Source organism: Lichenostomus cassidix, chromosome 3 (assembly GCF_008360975.1).
Source record: "Lichenostomus cassidix isolate B80296 chromosome 3, HeHo_3.0, whole genome shotgun sequence".
Classification (NCBI taxonomy): domain Eukaryota; kingdom Metazoa; phylum Chordata; class Aves; order Passeriformes; family Meliphagidae; genus Lichenostomus; species Lichenostomus cassidix.
The window spans coordinates 68,912,450-68,931,187 of record NC_139483.1 but is presented as its reverse complement, the minus strand read 5'-3'; the positions used below and the strand labels follow the sequence as shown (position 1 = coordinate 68,931,187).

The window sequence follows — 18,738 nt, the reverse complement described above, 5'->3', positions numbered from 1 at the left end:
CAAAAAACCCAATAAAACAACAAAAAAATAATTATCTTATTGGACAAAAGTTATTTCTGCAGTACCTTCAGGGGTGATAGCACTAGGACACGCATCCTTTAGCAGGTCTCCCAAAGTATGCAACTGTCCTCCTGAAGCAATTGGTCGAAATAGCTTCTGTATAAAAGGTCTCTCTGTTGTTGCCTGTTTTAATTTAAAAAAAAAAAAATCAAACCAAACAATTTAAAGACCATGCAAACATGTAGTATTAGTATTTGAGACAGGTAGACAATAGGACAGAACTAAAAGCCACAGCAGAAGAAACATCTGGTATTTCCACATTCACCTCCCCCCCCCCCACTTTGCATTTCATTCATATCGTGAAATGAAGGAAAGTTTTTGTTTATTAACAATTGCAAGTAAGCTGTCACTCCAGAAAAACTGTGAAGATAATTTACAGTGTCATGGATACAGGAGTGTTAATTTTTTTTTTTTAAGCCCCAAAGCTTCTATTATGGGAATACAACCTGCTTTAAAAAAAAAAAAATTCATATATCCTTAATTTAAAAAAACCAAAAAATCAAGCTGTGAGCACAATCTTAGGAGTTCAACATATCCACACATATTTTGCCAAGTCAAAGCAATACTGTACCCTTACAGGTTGACACGTGATTTTTTCCCAGCAGATTTTATAACAAAAATTTCAAATTATTTCAGCTGCAAGAACCACTACAACTTAGAAAAAGAAGAGTTGTGCTTTGACAGACAACACAGAATCTTCTGCCTACTTAATGAATTAGTCATATATAAAGAACATATATGCTCCATTTCTGCCGCAGATATGCAAAGGAATTCAGAATGATTTCAACTATGCATCCTTCAGTTTAAAGCCACTGCCCTTTGTCCTATCACCACATGCCCTTGTAAAATGTCCCTCTCCAGGTCTTATGTAGGCCACTTTTAGGTACTGAAAGGTGTCTTCAGAGCATTCTGTTCTCCAGGCTGATCAAGCCAAGCTCCTTATTCCCCATATCCATTAGCATCGTTTTCAGGAAGATTTGCTCCACAACCTTTGCTGGGGACTGAAGTAAGACTGACTAGCCTGTAGTTCCCTGGGTCTTCCTTATTTCCCTCTTTTAAAAATGAGGTTACACTTCAGTAAGAACTTCACTGGACTGCCACAATTTCTCAAATATGATGGATGGTGGCTTAGCCACATAATCTGCCATTTTCCTCAGGATCTGTGGGGATGTGTCTCACCCACTCCCAATAGACCTGTGCACCTTCAGGTTCCTTAGGTGTTCTTCGACCTGATCTTCTAGAGTGAGCACTGCTGCATTCTCCCAGTCCCTGCCTTTTCCCTTTTGGAACTTGGGCAGTCTGGCGGTAATATTTGCTGGTGAAGACTGAGGCAAAAAAGACACTGAATACCTCCATGTTTTGGGTCTCCCATTTCCTCCTGGAGAGAGACCACCATTTTTCTAGTCTACCTTTTATCCCTGACATTCCTGTAGATGCTTCTCTTGTCACCCTTAATGTCCCTGGCCAGATTTAATTCTATCAGACCTTTAGCACTTATTCAAGAACTGTGGTTATGTTAAGGTAGTTCTCTCTTTTGGGTATCTGTAAAAGCAGCTCCAGGGGCAGCAAGAACCCAACATTTTAAGGACAAGCAAAGTTTTTTTTCCTGATAATCTGACATCTCCACCCAAACTCAGCATCCGAGCCAGAGGAGAGCAGTTAAAAATCTCACATTCAACCGAACCAAACATTTTAATCTAGCTCCAAATTGTTGCTGACAATTTTCTGCTAGCAGCTAACACCCAAAAGCAGCTGATGGGCCCTTCACTACGGGTGACTGGGCTCTAGCAAATTACACTTTCATCACATATTATCTTAATTGGAACAATCAATATAAGCCACTGCCCCTTTCAAATTTAGTTTCCTACCTCTTGGAAAGTGTTTCCCATCCTACTATGGTAATGAAAAAGAGAAACAAAACAGTTCAGCATCAAGAGGTATCCAAGGGAAGGTTTATGGGGAGAAAAAACAATCACTCAAACAGACAACCCCCCACCAAAACCTCTTCGAACAAAGCATAGCAAAAGAAAAGAAAAAAAAAAAGAAAAAAGAAAAAAAAGCTAAAAAATTATTTTTCAAAGGAAGTTACAGTGTGATCTCTGTCAGCTCTACCTACAGGAAAAGCAACAAGCAGATTAAGGATGACAATGCAACTGTCACTTGCAGGCACGGAGGGAGTCTTCTCCTAAGAGTGGTACACTAACTCGGAAATAATTCCAGGGCAGTACAGTGCAGAACTGTTGACACACAGCTATTTGTTACTTCTTGCTAATAGTCTTCAAATATGGAAAAATAGTCTTTTTCCAGTTTTTCTTATGAAGACTTATCAGAAGGAGTTTACTAGCTGCTGTAATCAATTCTCTATGTCCTCAGGGTAGCAATATGTGGCTATCAACAGTGCTAATGAAATAGCTTAACATTCAAAAAATGATGGGAGGCACACAGCAAGGAGGATCCATCCACCTCAGACTTGAGAAGTGAACTCTGGCACATTATGTTGAAGAAATGCACATGCGAAACAATTAAAAAAAACACACACACAAAAAAAACCTCCCTGAGACATTGTTACAGTCAAAACAATTTTGTACCAAGTTTAGTTTTTAAAAATAATCAGGTATTCACAGAAGTCCAGTCATAGCTCCCAAGTGCTTACTGTAAATGAAGTAGCAGAAGTGGAAATAAACAGAAGTACATAGGCAAAGGCTATTATCATCAACAGACTTTGAAGAGAAGAATTTCCCAACTGTGTTCTGCAGTTTCTCATTATATAATAATAAGTTTTATGATCAATTTTTCTCTAGTTATAATAATTTAATGCCAAGAGGGAAAAGCCAAAGTTGTATTTTCTCAGGTTTCCTGCATAGTTGCTGACTGCTGCAAACAATATCCTTAGCTGCTATCATGAAACATTACAGAAAATGAATTCAATTTTGCTATTTAAGTGTTAAGCAACACAGATGTGGTAAAGTAAATAAAAATCACTGGTCTTCATCAATGTTAAAATGATAAAAGTAACTGCATGTTGTTTATACAAAGACCATGGTTCACAAATCTGATCCTACAGGCAGAGTATTATCCCAACATGCTTATAGTTTTTCTCTCACATGCAGCAGATGCTTTATGCATTAAAAGAATCAAAAGAAAAGCCTCATTCTACATTCCACAATATTTATAGGATAACTTTTCAACGTATCTTAGTCATACGGGAGCATGAATAGTTTTATAAAAAAATCTTGCCATCACCCTTTTTCAAGTGTAGTAATTAAGTCCAACTTGACTACAACTTTCTACTCTAGTATTCCCATCTCTGCAAGCATCCTGGCCAGGCTGGATGTGGCTTTGAGCATCCTGGTTTAGTGCAAGATGACCCTGCCTATGGCAGGCGGGTTGGACTAAATGACCTTTGAAAGGTCCCTTCCAACTCAAACTATTCTCTGATTGTATTTACTACGACAGCACATAAAGGAACAGCCACCATGAATTAACTGCTTACATAATGTTGTGGTTTGTACACTATTTGCTTAATCAATCATGCAAAAAAGCACTACCTGTAATCTAACCCATAGATATAACTGCATAACTGATAATGATTTTAAATAATCTACATCAGATCTAAAGCAAATATTAATACAATATCTACCATTTGCCTACTAAAATTATCATACCTTCAACAGAATGCAGCGCTTTTAAAATTATTTTATTTTAAAGTGCAGCCTCCATGTAGCTGTGAGCTGTTCAAAAGATTCTGGATGCATTTGCAGGATACAACATGTGAAAGTCAATCAGTAATTGCCAGAGCAATTGCTCTACAGAGCAAATGTCTTCAAGTATATAAGCATATGAAGACAATCACTCAGCCTAAAAATTGCAGTGCATTTTACACTGATCATATACACATTTTAGAATCAAATTATCAAATTTATATGAAAGCAAATCTTCATCTCTGAATTAAAATATTTTCTAGGCAGTTACACTTAACTGCAACTGTAATTTCTCATTCTTCTCTATTAGTTCATAGCAGTAGTACATGAATCTTAGGCTTTGCATAAGAAATGAAGACTTTACTCTTTCTTAAAGAACTTTAAACCCTAACAACAATAGAAAAGTGACAGTGAAAACAAATTATACCATAGTGAGAAAAAAACAGATTAAAGTTACCTATTCAGGTATACTGTAATTGAGAAGAGTTATAGGTGAGGGCAAGTTTTACGAGGCCCTTTAAGGCAGTGTAAAGCCTCACAGGATCAGAGACAAGCTATATAGTTACATACTGCGCTAAGGATTGTAACTCTTTCTTCCCTATCATCCTGGCAAAAAAAAAAAGAGTTGTCAGCTTGCCTGGTCCTTTTCAGAATCAACAGAACATCAAACACTGCATGAAATCCACAATTTAATTAGTCAGATATTTTATACAGGATGCATCTTAAAATGAAAAACATAACTCATGAACCACTGGGTTTTAATCTGGAAAAATCACAGAGTTACCAGTATTTTCCTCAAGAGAAAGGGATTTGGATTTTCTGCCTAAACACTCTGCTGCTACTCGGTATTCAAACAAATAAAAGTTACTATAAATATAGAATCCACATAGTAAAAAATTAATTTCTTACAATTCCTGCATGTGCCTAAGCTGGCAACCTAAAACCATAAAAGTTGAGACTTCCTACATATTCCATCATATTTTCAGTAACTTGTCAAATTCATAGTCTGTGCTGTTTCATAATGAACAACTTCACACTAAAAAAAGCTCTCTTAATTTCATAGAATCATTTTGTATAAACTGATTTAAACTCAACCAAGAAGCTTTAGAAGTTACAAGAGTTTGCATAATGATGCGAGTTATTTTATATAAAAAATATAGAACAGGAAAATTAACTAGTCCCTGAAAATAAAGTTATGTAAATATTTGCTCAAAAATAATTTTTCATACTTTTTAGATGTCTTCTACTTTGTAGAAATGTTTTCAATTAAAAATCGCAATGCATAATGTAAAAGTGACTAACTAAAAAGCTGATTAATTGCTGTAGTCATAGAACCATCACGACACCATGCCTGTCCAAAAGTAAGATACTGCAAATCCCCATCTGAAGTACTGCTTTTTCACTGGTGCTGAAATGCTGGGGTTTTGCTGTTATTTCAGCATGGGTATCTCGGAATTCTTTTTGCTTAATATGAAACCAGACCCATTGAGTATTTAACTGTGGAGAAGGCACAAGCAATGTTTCTGCACGGGAGTTAATGTGTTTTTGTTGTTTTGTTTCTTTTCTTTAAAAAAAAACATTTTAAAATAAACCTCCATCTCTTTCATAAAGTGATTTTCAGCTCAACAAGCTAAAGTACACACAAAAATGATCTTGTTTTATCTATTTGAAATCTGTCACCTTTCAAATTTTATTAGTATTTTTTGAGCTTCTATTACAAGAGGCATAAAACATAGACAATAGGATATGCCTTTATCCTGTAACCATTGCTCCTCTCCTCTTCTTCAAATCTTCCAAGAAATAAAGGGCTTCTCCCAGACAACCCACTGCTTTATGCTATGCCTTTGATAATTTTTCTATTTCAATTACTCTTTAAGATGTTAGGACTAGAACAACATTCTGAAAAAAAAATAAAAAAAAAAAATCACTATTTCTAGTATTTCTTTAGTCTCTGCAAAGTCCATCAAGTAGATGCTCTAGTTATGCATTTGTGTGCTTTGAATAAGGCTTGTACTGCTTTTGGTAGCGTTCAAAATTTTGAACTGCTTACCTGCAACACCACATCACTGTCCAGAGAACAACGTAAAACTCATTATAAAACAGAGTTAATTAATTTTTTTTTAATAAAAGAACCTAGTAATGCTTTTATATGTCCAACGTGTAACTAAAACCCGTAAGATAAAAGGGAGAATACACATTCTCAACATACCTACCCAGAATTACCACAAAAATTGAGTCACTGGCAGGATGTGCTGTGGGTTGCAGGACTAGTTGTTAAATCAACAACTGTGATAAATTGAATGAACTGTTTTTCCTCATATTACATTTTAAATTTCTCTCATAAATTAGACATTTTCAGTGGCTGTCTGGATAAAAATTACAACATACACCTGAGTTTAACCCATGGAAAAAACGCATCCTTTCACCTGTTGAGTTTGCATTAGAATTTCTGCAGTTACGTTTTAAGATGGACATTTTGGTTTCTTCACTAAATTAAAGGTCTTTATCAGGATGGACAGGAACTTTACACTCCCTAATATTTTTACAGGCTTGAAACAACAACAACGAAAAAAGATTCAACAAACAGGCTACATTTTATACATTTAATTACACCAAGTCCAGTCACCTAAATTAGTAGCGCAGAAGTTTGTCACTAGACTGAAGCTGAAGATAATTCCACGAATACATGCACACATGCTTTAATATGGTCATGCTAAATGTGTATTTGGATACCTCTTGAAAAGTTCTCAGATGGTGAGGTAATCATTGTATCAATCACATGCACCAAGGAATTGCAACATCAAGTAAAGTGAAAATTCTGTGATTCTTGAATGCACTCCTAACAGAATTGTGTAAGATGAAAAAGCTTTAGGTTTTGAACATTAATAATTGCTGTTTTAAAAGCAAGATGAATTATAAGATGTGTTTTCTTGGTGGAAGCTCTAACAGACCTTTACAATGGCCCCCATAACATGTGGCAAATATTATGTCAAGAACTGATGCAAGTAATAATGCCAAAATTATCTTAGCCAAGACTGTAGTCAAATTAAAGCCACAACTAGAATTATAAACACATCTGGAATAAGGTTAAAATTTTATGTAGTAGGGCTTATTACAGTTATGTCTAGACAATGATATTGAACCATTTTTGATCATGAATGGTTAAGGACCATTCTCCTAATCATTCATGGACAACAACTCATGTCTTCTTTGATGCCTTTCATTGAACAGAGCACACTTACAAAGCAACTGCAGTTGTATCTTAACGTTGTACACAACTAACAATAGTTTTGCATTCTTATAAACCTACAGAGAAATATGGCAACTATTTCAGTTAATTCTCCCTTTTGTTGTTGAGGGCAATTACTTGCTCATCTTTAAAAAGATTAAAGAACCATTTAAAATATCACCCCTTTCCACATTATTTAAACTGGCAGAGAATACTTCCTTACAATCTTTTAGAAAAAGCTTTACATAATAGCAACAAAATGAGTAATTAGAACCACGTAAAACATTTGGAAGTTAAAGTCCTGCCACATGTTCTACTTAACTGAAAAATGTATGTGTAGTTAAAAAGCATCCCTTACCAAACTGATTAAAAATTTAACGGGCTAAGTACATTGTGACATTTCAGAATAGAAGATATTGCTTCAGTTTCTGTAACTGTCTGTAATGACACATCATGTTGTCCACATTGATTTTGCATTCAAAGTATTTTCTGATGTTCAAAAAGATATTTATACACATTGATGAGATCTCCCCACATGTAAATCTTTTCTTCTCTAGGCCGAACAGTTGCAGCTCCCACAGCCTTTTTTCTCCTCTCTTATGAGATTCACTAGTTCCTCAATCACCTCAGTGGCCTTTACTGTACTCTCATCCCATAGCTCCATGTCTCTCTTGAATGGGAGAGTCCAAAACTGCACTCCAGGTGTGGACTCAGCAGCGTCCAGTAGACAAGAGGGATTGTTTCCCTCAAACTGCTGACAACTCTCATCCTACAGCAGCCCGGGATACAATTTAGCTTTCCTTGTCATAGGTCTCACTGCTAAGGTCCTGTTATACCTTGTGGGTCATTTTAAACAAGATTATGTATTACCAGAAGTTCTAATTCCATATGAAAAGTTGCAGAAGTACCACTCATAATGCCTAACTAGCATGGCTGAACCACACTTTGGCTGTTGCCTGTTCTTTCAAATGATCTATCAAATTTTCTTGTGCAGGGAAAGTAGCACTGTATTCTCTGAACAACTGAATTTGCATTATTTAATGTCAGGTGAGCTGGACAGATCTTAGAAGCAGAAGAAAGTCAACACTTGAAACACAGAGAGCAGACAGCAGACAACCATCATCCAGCCAGAAATAGCAGAGACTAAATACAACAGCTTCAAGAGGCAGTTTTGTTGAGCCCTGGGAAGACAAACACACCTACAATAAAAGCATGGCCTTGAAGTATTAAGTTTCCTTCACAGGTAAGAATTCGTATTTGTAATTGGTAAAATATCAAGATATCTGAAGAGTCAGGGACAACAGATCAATAGTGCTCTTCACAGCTGCAGTGTTTTATGTGCACATGCAGATCTAAGCCTCACTTAACAATTGAGCAATTGAATACTGACTACCTATGAAGCAAACAACTCTAGAAATGGATTTATATCCACAAAAGCAAACACTACATTGCTTGCTTAAGAGCAGTGAAGAATACAATACATCATAAACCACTTTCAAGCTACTTCAAACCATTAAATCAAATAATTCCCTGTCGTTTTCTACAGTAACGATTAACTAGAAGCAACTCCTATAATCAAGGGCAGCAAAATTTCAAAAATTTGTTTGCTAATTTATATTGTATTTCTAGAATATGGTGTCATATCCAACTTCCTCCTAGGTTTGTTCCATTCCACATTTACCTGTATTTGCTTTCAGTCTTCTGGAAAGTGCAAATAGAAGTCATGGTACTCTCCAAAAAACAGATCACAAGATCACTTTCCATATTTTCTAATTCTCAACTTTGTGCAAAAGTTAGCTTGCTTTATTCACCTGTTTTATTTAAAAATAAGTAAAGGTGGCATACTGACATTGGTAAGTCAAAACAGGTACTGTACTGGCTGTAGCTTTCATCTATGAAGAGTTTTGCATCAGCATCACAGGCTAGGCTTAGTCCTAGTTTAATTCCTAAGCAACAGGTATTGATTATGCATCACAGCCACAGAAATAACCCTTGAAGATATTTCTCCGAAGAAAAAATTCCGTATCAGCTTTTTCCCTTTTTCTGAACGTAAAGCTGTCCACCAACTAATTTTTAAAAAAATTTTGCCTCAGAGTACAAGAGCCTATTTCTGACGAATACAGCTCCACATTGTAAGCTTCAGGTAGGCAAAGTCCTTTTTGCCACAGAATAAGAACCCGACCACATTACAAAGTATGTGGTGAAAGTGGCAAATCAGTTTGTGTTGACTAAAGCAAATGAAATGGAAAAATAAAGTGATCAGATTTAATGATCAGAGGAAAGGCAGCAATATGCTAAAGAGCACTGTATTTAAATGATAAGATTTCTAAATAACTATACACAGACCCCACTCAACTGAATTGTTGCTTCATTCATTGTCTTCATCAGAGCCTCTCAATGTATTCATATCCTTAATAATAAAGATTCAAGATTTCCTTGAAGTGAAAAGCATAATTTTTCTTTAATTGCATACATACATCAACTTTCCTAACAAATTTAGGATTATATATAAATCTGCAAGAGTACCACCTTAATGAAACAGTTTAGGGAAGTAAGAGCCACAAGAATTCAAACCTCAGGGTTTAAACTCAAACTTGTAGCATGACCACTAACCCAACCTTATTTACACTGTTATCATAAGACAATTGAAAGAAAAGACAACAAATGAAGAGTTTTAGACAAAATCAATTAGTTAAAAAGTAACTACCAATTTGCAATTGGGGAGTGCATAAGAGGTAAGATTAAAGTATTTTCAAACTGGGAATAGACTTTTTTATCCCCCCCACAAAAAGCGTTCATTATTTCATTGTAATTCAAGATGTATTTGGACTTTAAAAAATCTATAAAACTGTTTACACAAAGTTAATTCAGTAACTAGTAGGATTCTACTGTTTTTTCATATATTTAATATTCTTCTGACATTTACGAATATCTTAAGTATTGCAAGAAAAAAAAAAAAGGATTTTTTAAAAAAACCTACCCATTCTTTCCCCAATATGCAGAATCCAGTATATCCCTAAATTGTTTTAAACTAGATATAATGTAACTCAGAACCTCAATAAACTATTTCTCATACAAGCAAAACTACTTCATTCATTGTTTACAAGCTACATCTACATTCAACTTGGAAGAATTACTGCAGCTCCTATGGACAGGCCTGAACTAGCTTAAAACCATCCAGCTTGGTCACAGCTCAACCACAGCAGAGAATCAACCCAAATCAAGGTTTTACAGCTCCATTTCTGCCTCATCTCCTTCCCTGAGCACTGTGCAACTTTTACAATAGCTTTGAATTAGGCAGATTGACAGTTTTACAGACAACTCATGCATATTTATGGAAACTTTAGTCACATTTTGACAACAAAATTTTGACAACAAATTCATGATCTCAGAATTTTTCTTTGAAACTCTGATTGACAGCTCCCATCCTGTACCAAGTTTCTTAAAGGCACAAGGCTGATCTTGCACATGGGTTCCTTAAGTCTCTTAAGAGAGCTGCATGGGCACTCCATAATACAAATATAAAAGAAAAGTCATCTTTGACAGTGTTGGTTTGAGCCAGCTCATTTCACTGTCCACTACGATGCATAAGAAAAGGTTATGCAATTATGGAACTTCAACAGTGGTGACAGTGACCTTCAACTCAAGGTGACAACTAGTCAAATTGCTACTACTTTCAGCACAGAACCAACCCAGTTCAGAAAACAAGTGTTTAAGGATCACGCTGCAATACTTCACAGAAGTATTTCCTTTTTCCTCCAATCATGAGGCATTAGTAAAAATATTTACCTAACAAAGCTTTTTAAACTTTCTCATTCATACAGCTTTGATTTTGAAGTAACTTAAAACTAGTGTAACTGTGCTACTGTTTCTTTAGTACTGAACCATCAGTTTTTAGAATAAATCAGCATCCATTCGTTTCTCTTCAGCACAGAAATTCAGCTGAGCCCAGCTCTGTTACACAAATCACCATTTAATGTGATTTTCCTATTCGCTCGAACTTCTTCCTTGAAAAAGGAAGTTTTTAAGAAACAAATCATCTATTTTTAGCAGGTCCTTTATGCAAACGTAATTTTCAATAAATAAGAAAAAAAAATAAGGTATTGCACACAAGTCTGTTCAACAGCATTTTACACTAGCCAACAAAACACTGAAACTTGCTGTGTTGTGTTGCCCTCTTCAGGTCGACAGCACTTACATTTTCTAGTTCTTTTGCTTGATGAGTTATTGCATTGCAACTTCTTTCACAACATTTTTCAGATCTGAAGTTTCAAGTAGCAGCTAACTTTACCTGTATTCCACCACCCCTCGAAGCATTTTTGCTTTAATATACTATAAACATAATTTTTGCCCTCTATGTCTCCCTTACCTGAATATTAATCTTGAAGATTATCAAACTATCAGCTAGTGTTTGAAAAGATGACTAAAAACCGACTTCAGCACGGATAAGAAAGTCTCACAACAAGGGGCTTTAAGAGCTCAGTTGATTCAGTTTACCAAAGAAAGCTCCTGAAATCAATCCATAAGTCAACTAGGGAGGTCAGAAAGTCAGATGACTTTAAAGTGGTGTAAGGCAAAACAGAATCTAGAAACTGAAGTCAGACAAGTTCAGACTTGAAATGCAATGGAGACTTTTCAACGATAACAACAAAAAAAGTAATTATCTACAAGCATAAAAAGGTAGATTCACTATTACTTGAAAACTTTACAGGTAGACTCAGCATCTTTCCAAACAATCTGTTTTGATAATTTTTTAATAGTTGCCATAACATGGGCCAAATTGTGCTGCTGATTTGCATACCTGTAATGGGTTTTCCAATTGATTATCCGAGCTCTGCCAATTAATGTGGAAATATGGATAAAACAGTCTTCAATTGCTTGGAAATGGCCATACTTGAGCTGCTGATTCATTTATTGAGACAGATATTAATAATGCCTTAAAATATTTCATTTTCCACTCCCACTTCGCTACTTTCAGAGGACAAGTTGTGGTAAACATCTATGTCTACTTAGACATCTCAATATTGCAGCTTTGACATATAGAGCAAAGCGCTGAATTTAACTGATATATTATTAAGTACGGAGAATTTCACTCATATTACTAGGGAAGACAAACCAAGAATTTGTGACTGTACATCTTAATCACAACATCTTAAGGGACTTATGACAGGAAAACCTGTTCAAAGTTTAAGCCTACTATGTAATTAATCAATCAAATTAATAAACTAATCAAAACCCTTAGAAAACAGAAGCAAAGGAAATGCTCATGCCAGTACCAAATAAAGGAACAAGCAAACAGTGCCAGAGCATCCCTTTTTGGGGCTGGCAAACACACAACAGCCAGCCTGCCTGAAACAACTGCAACTCTATAAAAACTCAGGAGAACTTGTCACTAAGAGTTTTCATGAATTTTCTTTCCCATATTTTGTAATTTTAATCTCAAGAAGGAAATACAATATTTAGCTTTAAATTCCATATACTCAGAGGGCAGACTCCAGGAAAAAAGCAAGATGAAGTGGGTGAGCATGATATGGGGGGAGAGAGCAAGATACCAGAACTGGGGAATGAGTGCAAACTAAGTGCACAACAACTGAGACTCAGAGTGCTCCCACAGCAGGCAGCAGTTCATGAGAGCAGTCTCTTCAGCACACAGAGACTGCTCTCCTGACTAATATGCCCTTGTCACAGTGCCTGGAGCCAAAGACTGATGAAAACTTCCTGCCACCTATCAACCAGTTTGTTCAATTAGACTGGGAAACATCACCTGGTCTTACAAATATGGGGGGAAATTCCACAAGCCAAACTAGCTCTAGTACTAGACAAGAAAAGCCACACTTGAATTCAGAATATATTCAAAACATTACTATTATTTTCTCTCTTGCGATTAACGAACAAGTGCAAAAAGCATTCTATTCTACGGTCCTCTCAGATAAAAAGGCAAAAAAGGTTTTGTGCACCTGTTGGTTGAAGACAAAGCTGCTTACACCTCTGAAGTGATGAAGTGGGGAACTTCATTTCTGACACATCGAAGTAAAAGTATCACAAAAACATAATCACTATTTTTAAACTGTCTCTGGTAGAAAAAGTTTCCACCTATGTCAAAGGTTTATCTAGTTCAAGTTCCATATGACACAGCTAACAGAATACGACAGCTGGCAATAAAATCTCCAAGATACTTTAGCTAACTTTTAAAATTGCAAATGAGTTGATCCTTTGTGATTCTCAAACTTTATGAACATCATCTACTGTAGATACCAGGACTCTGGTCCAATCTTAGCTGGTATAATAAACAAAGATGTGCTGGACAAGGGATTTTAAAATTACCTGTGGTTAGTTTAGTTCTGACTTACCCAAGTACAATGTTCATATTTTTGCCATCTCTTTCTCCCACACACTCCATCAGATTTGGTCACCACAGGAGATATGATTCATATTACTCTTTAGAAATGTATTTTAATAGACAAACTGTATAATTGAAAGAGTTTGAGTTTTTAAAATAATGAACTCTTCAGTGAAAAAAAAAAATCTATCAGATCAGCAACAACCTTGCCAATTCACATTTAATTGCTGCTAAGGCTGTTTTTTCTTATTTGATACCGTAATCTAGTACACTTCTTTGAAGGAAGGCAAATTCATCCACCTCATACTGCCAAAATACAATTTAGAAAGTTCCCTTCACAGAATTTCCTTCTAATAATTTGGGGTAATAGAAGGTATGGAGAGTGCAAGGAGGAACTCTCCTCCTTGAAGGCAATAGCTCATCATTTCCTGCCACCCACCTGTGTATTCTTAAGTATCTACAAGAACCCTGTATGAAGACACACAGGGAATAAATACCCACTTAAACACAAACTTGGGTTAAATCAGGTAGGATATAGAAGGGATATAGAATATCAGGTAGGATATACATAGGGATATAGAAGCAACCAATTAGAATACCAAGCTGACTTCTACCTGCACTAACAGAAATTAAATGCATTTGGGATGGGGGTTAAATAAATCTGAAGAACACTTAAAATCAGTTATTTTTGCATATGCAAGTTTGTCATTAACTACTGTAAAATTATGTTAAAACTACAGGAATTAATTCCTTGTTTGGAATTAAATTCTAATCTCACTCTTCCTGAGGCTTTCTGAAAATTCCTTTAAATACATAGAGCAGTTATCAGTACACACACTAACAAACCAAACGAAAAAACTGCATCCACTATTTTTAAAAGACTGGAAATATTTAGAAATGCTAAGAACAGCATTACTGAAAATAATACATACGAACCTTTTCAAAGGCTGTATCAGCATCATCTTTATTTGTGTTTGGTCTTCAATTCTTAGTTAGATATTTTGGATTTAAACTACAGAAAGTAAGGGTTTCCAACTGAAGAAGCAATGGGAATCAAGATAAGTACTACTGGCTAAAGTGATAGATTTTACTGATTTATTATTTATTTTTTAAAAGCTTTACTAGCTTTATTTTGAAATTGTGTGGTATCATAGAAATCTTCCCTCATGCCTTAAAGATCTGCAAATCTATTTTGACACCAAACCCTCTTTTGTGCAAACCCATTTACGTGATTTCTATGAAAAGACTTTTAAAAAGCCCCACACCTACCCGAGAACAAGCAAACAACTTAGTCACTAACCAAACAAAATGCTGTGAGTTCTACTTTTCCTGATACATACTTTTTGATTCTTATACAAACGTTGCCATCTGCTGTGATCTCTGACAAAATAACTGACTTCCGTTCTCAATTTAGGGTTTCAATATGACAGTAAGTGTCTTACATCTAACACTAAAACCCACCCCAGTCCTGCTGCAAGACTGTATAGGTTTCTATGGTCACCATAACCTGTTACAAAGTAGTATCAGAATATTCAGTATTATTAATAAAGGACTTTCTTTTCATAGCTATAGGTGAAAAACTTAAATATAAATAATTAAAACATTCCAACAGAGCACAACTGTTTAATTTACAGAGAGGCTAAACAAGTTTTTGTATAAGCTTTTAACCATACATAATTCCAAACTTCATTGTGATCTTAATGCTATAAAAACTAGGGGGATGTTGAAAAATTTTAAGGATTCCAAGGAATATGTTTCCAAACAAAATGTTGAGAAAAATAAATTGCTGGTGTAATAAAACAAAAAAAAAACCCATTCAAAGTTGGTTTCGGATTGTAAAGTATACAAGTGTAGAAGTATAGAAGATGAAGGTAAGAACTAGATACAAGACCTATGTATTACTTCCACTTTAAAATGCCAACAAGAAGCCTATAAAGTGGTTGAGGGAAAACTGTGTTGCTCCTGAAGTGTTTGTCTTAGACCTTTCACAGTGCATTCAGCATCTAAAGCACTCTTCATATTTAGTAGTTATTTTTAATAACAGAACTAAGTTTTGTGGGTTCTTTTTTTAAACAGACAAACATCATCTACCTCAGCTTTAGCACGTTCTCAAGTTTTACACAACATAATGAATGTTAATTACCTATTAGAATAAATACAGTGTATTTTGTCTGCTAATTCATACAACTCACAGCAAAGATGAGCATGCAAAGTTTTACCATAATGCTAGAAAAGGAAACAAATAATTCTGAAAACAGATTACAATATATGACTCAGTGGAAGAGTTTGGTAAAAGTGGCTTTATTTTATTGTTTCCTACCTGATAAATTCTAAATGGGATGTATCGAAATCCATTATCTTCTGGAGGATACTCCATGAGTTTTCGATTTATTGCCCAAAACTGCTCAAATTTATCTGTGAAGGTAAAATTAGACTTTGTCAACATCAATAACATTTTTTTCAGCCTAAAGAGGTAAATGAGACACAACTGGAACAACATGCAGACTTATCTTACAGAAGTTTAACATGCACAGATTTATTTTTCCCCACATTTCTCTTCCCTATTTAGCCTGAAGCCAAAAGTAGGTCATCTGCATTCTCCTATGATAACACTGATGCGATTCACTGAACTGAAAGAGAAAGCAACTTTAACTCATATCTTATCTCCCACTGTTAAGGAAATATTGGGCTATAAATTATGGATTTCATTACCTCAACTAACAGTGCCTGTTTCTCCACTCCCTGCTCTTACTGATCCATACCATCTCATCTAAGAAACATCTAATTGTTCTTAACTATAGATGAGCAATGGGTGTAAAGTATGGAGAAACTAAAGCAGGAGAAATACTTTTGGAGTTGTTTACATTTGGATACGTAGATCTTAATATGCAACAATACGTGATATAATCAAAAAATATACTGCCAGACTCATGACAACATGAAAATAAAAGTTTATGCTTGAAACACATTTCTGTGATTTTCCAAGTAACTAGGGTCAGTAAAATAGCCTGCAAACCATTTCATGCTGTTCAGACATTACAAGAACTGGATAGTTTATCACATTTAAAGTGTATTAAGGACAGCATAAGTCTAAGAGTAATAAAGGCTTTTATACATGCAAATCAATCATTCAAATGAAGCAAATAACTAATATCAGAAGTGACAGAAAGGAATACAAAGAGCTAAGATTAATAAAGCTGTTGCTAGCCTTAGTGGAGAAGGTAGCTTTAGAAGGGGAAGTGCAAGGGATCAATTTCCTTATAGGCCCTAAGTCTCCAAGACACCAAACAGTGGATGCTTTCACAGAAAGAACACAGAGTGTCCAATTTTCCCTCCTCGGCACAATGTTCAGCTGAGTCTCAAGAAGCTGGGCTCTTACAAAATATATCCATTACAGAATTCAGCCTCACAGAAGCAAGGTAAAATTCAGAAATGTATTGACAGGACGAAGGTTCTTCCTGCTTCCAAAAGTGCTGATAACACTTAAAGAAATTGAAGAAAACAAGTTTGAGATTTGCTTCACTACAGCATGCAGCACAGATGCCTGTCAGTGCACTAAAATGTACAGGTTAGTGTACACTGCAGGCTTTATAACACATTGCTTTTCCTGACTGAATGCTACACAAGGCAGGAATTTCCAAGAAACTGTGAACAAACTCCTACCAGGTATGTTGTAGGAGCATTTCCCGATACCTCAGAAAGTACTTCCACACCCTTGTTTCCTGATTAGCAGCAAGTGCCTCTTGACAGGCACTTACCTGAGCTACAGCCAGCACCACCAGGCAGGTACCAGCCCTGCATAAGGAGCTGCCTGTATGCAGGGTGTTACCCCATAGCAGGGTGCTGCGCAATCATTCACTGGGCTGGGAGTGACAGTGACAACCCTGGAGCAGACTGTAATCAAGCAATCCCATGTTTGGGAACCCCAGCCTCCAGAGTCAGAAGTTTAGTCTTAAAACATCCACACAAAGGATGACTGCCTCCTCCGCCTCAGGAACTCTCTCAGAGGGAAGGTGAAGATTTAGCATGCTTCCTTGATCTTTGGAGGCAGCATTGAGAAAGGCCTGCAGCTTTCACTACAGATATGTGAATAGGCATCCTACAGTAGGCAGTGATAGATTTATACTTCAATTACCACTTCTAACTCACTTGAGAAAATGCTTATGGTGATACACACAACAAAACAGTAGAGAGACTACTCAAGCTAGTGAGCTTCAGCAGACTTAAATAAGGAATCTCCATATGTGGAGACATCCTACTTGAACAGAAATAAACATTATTTACTTGTTTAATGCTCACATCACAGTAATTAGGAAAGCTGGGTGAATGGCTAATTGTCCTCAAAATTCACCAGAAATGAGTAACACATCTTACAGATCAGAAGAAAAAGAAATTATGAACAAATAACAGACTTATGTCACAAGATTAAATATATTGACCCTTGTGACCTATATGGCAAACAAGGGAGGCTCTGAATGACAAAAAATTAAACAGTGGTAATGTGCAGTTAGCTCACTCCTATTCTTCATTCCCACTTCCTTACCTCCCAGAAAACATACTGTAAACCAGGTAATTTTATTTAAGGCAGGTAAATGTAAAAATTTGTATCTGTCAGATTATTCTCGGAACACTTATGCAATGCTTCAGACAATCAAAGTTTGATTGTTGAAAAATAATTTCAGTAGTTTCCAAATATAACAGTGATAAATCTGCAGCAGTTGAATTATGAACTTGTTGCATTTTGTAATCCAGCATGTTCTGTCAATCCACCTGACAGCACAGGAATTTTAGCTAGACATAATGGAGTCAGGTATCTAAAGACAGATCTCCACTGTGCATACAGCACTATCTGAAGACCTATGAGTAAATTCCTCCTCACAACCTTATTTTACTGTCCTTCAAACATCTTTCCAGGGATACAGTATTTTTACTACAGGAAACAGACTTGGGTGTTAAAAAACTAAGACAAATTTTTAAAGGAAGCAGCAGAAAGAAAGCTATCCATACTGATATATATATGCCCTGACAAGAGCTTTTATTAGCACAGCATTGGCTCAGTGCCAGAATTCTAAAGCTCCAAAAGTACAAAATCCAAAAGTAACTGCTTTTCACAGAATTCTTTAGACTCAAAGTTTAAAATAAATAAATAAAACTGTAACACTGACAAGTATCACCCCAATCTCCTTAAAAACATAAGTGAAAGGATTCATCCTTCTCTCATTTTTACCTATCAGTAACCCCTGTTTTTGCAAAGTCTTAAAAAAGCTATTAGTGCTACAATGAGTTATAAGAACTAATTAGTTTATTGGCTAGACAGGACAAAGACAGAAGGTGCTGGCCGGAAATGTAACAACCAAAACAAAACTGAGTTTTCATCAAGCCAGTAAACAAGGAAGAGTTCTCTACCT

At 35.8% G+C, this 18,738-nt stretch overlaps 1 protein-coding gene across 6 annotated transcripts in view; it reads right to left on the bottom strand.

Moving 5' to 3' along the window:
* The window catches only part of ATG5 (autophagy related 5), a 75,875-nt gene that overhangs the window by 29,045 nt on the left and 28,092 nt on the right, over positions 1-18,738 (bottom strand). For 4 of the 6 annotated variants that reach the window (XR_014850990.1, XM_085056244.1, XM_085056243.1 and 1 more), the window contains 2 exons: positions 15,651-15,745; positions 66-183 (listed from right to left, as the gene is read on the bottom strand). Coding sequence is in view for 5 of the 6 variants with exons in the window: in XM_085056244.1 (XP_084912370.1) it covers positions 66-183; positions 15,651-15,745 (213 nt within the window). In the remaining variant the exon portion in view is untranslated. The remainder of the gene's footprint in view (positions 1-65; positions 184-15,650; positions 15,746-18,738) is intronic. The other 2 variants (XM_085056246.1, XM_085056245.1) reach the window with 1 other exon arrangement.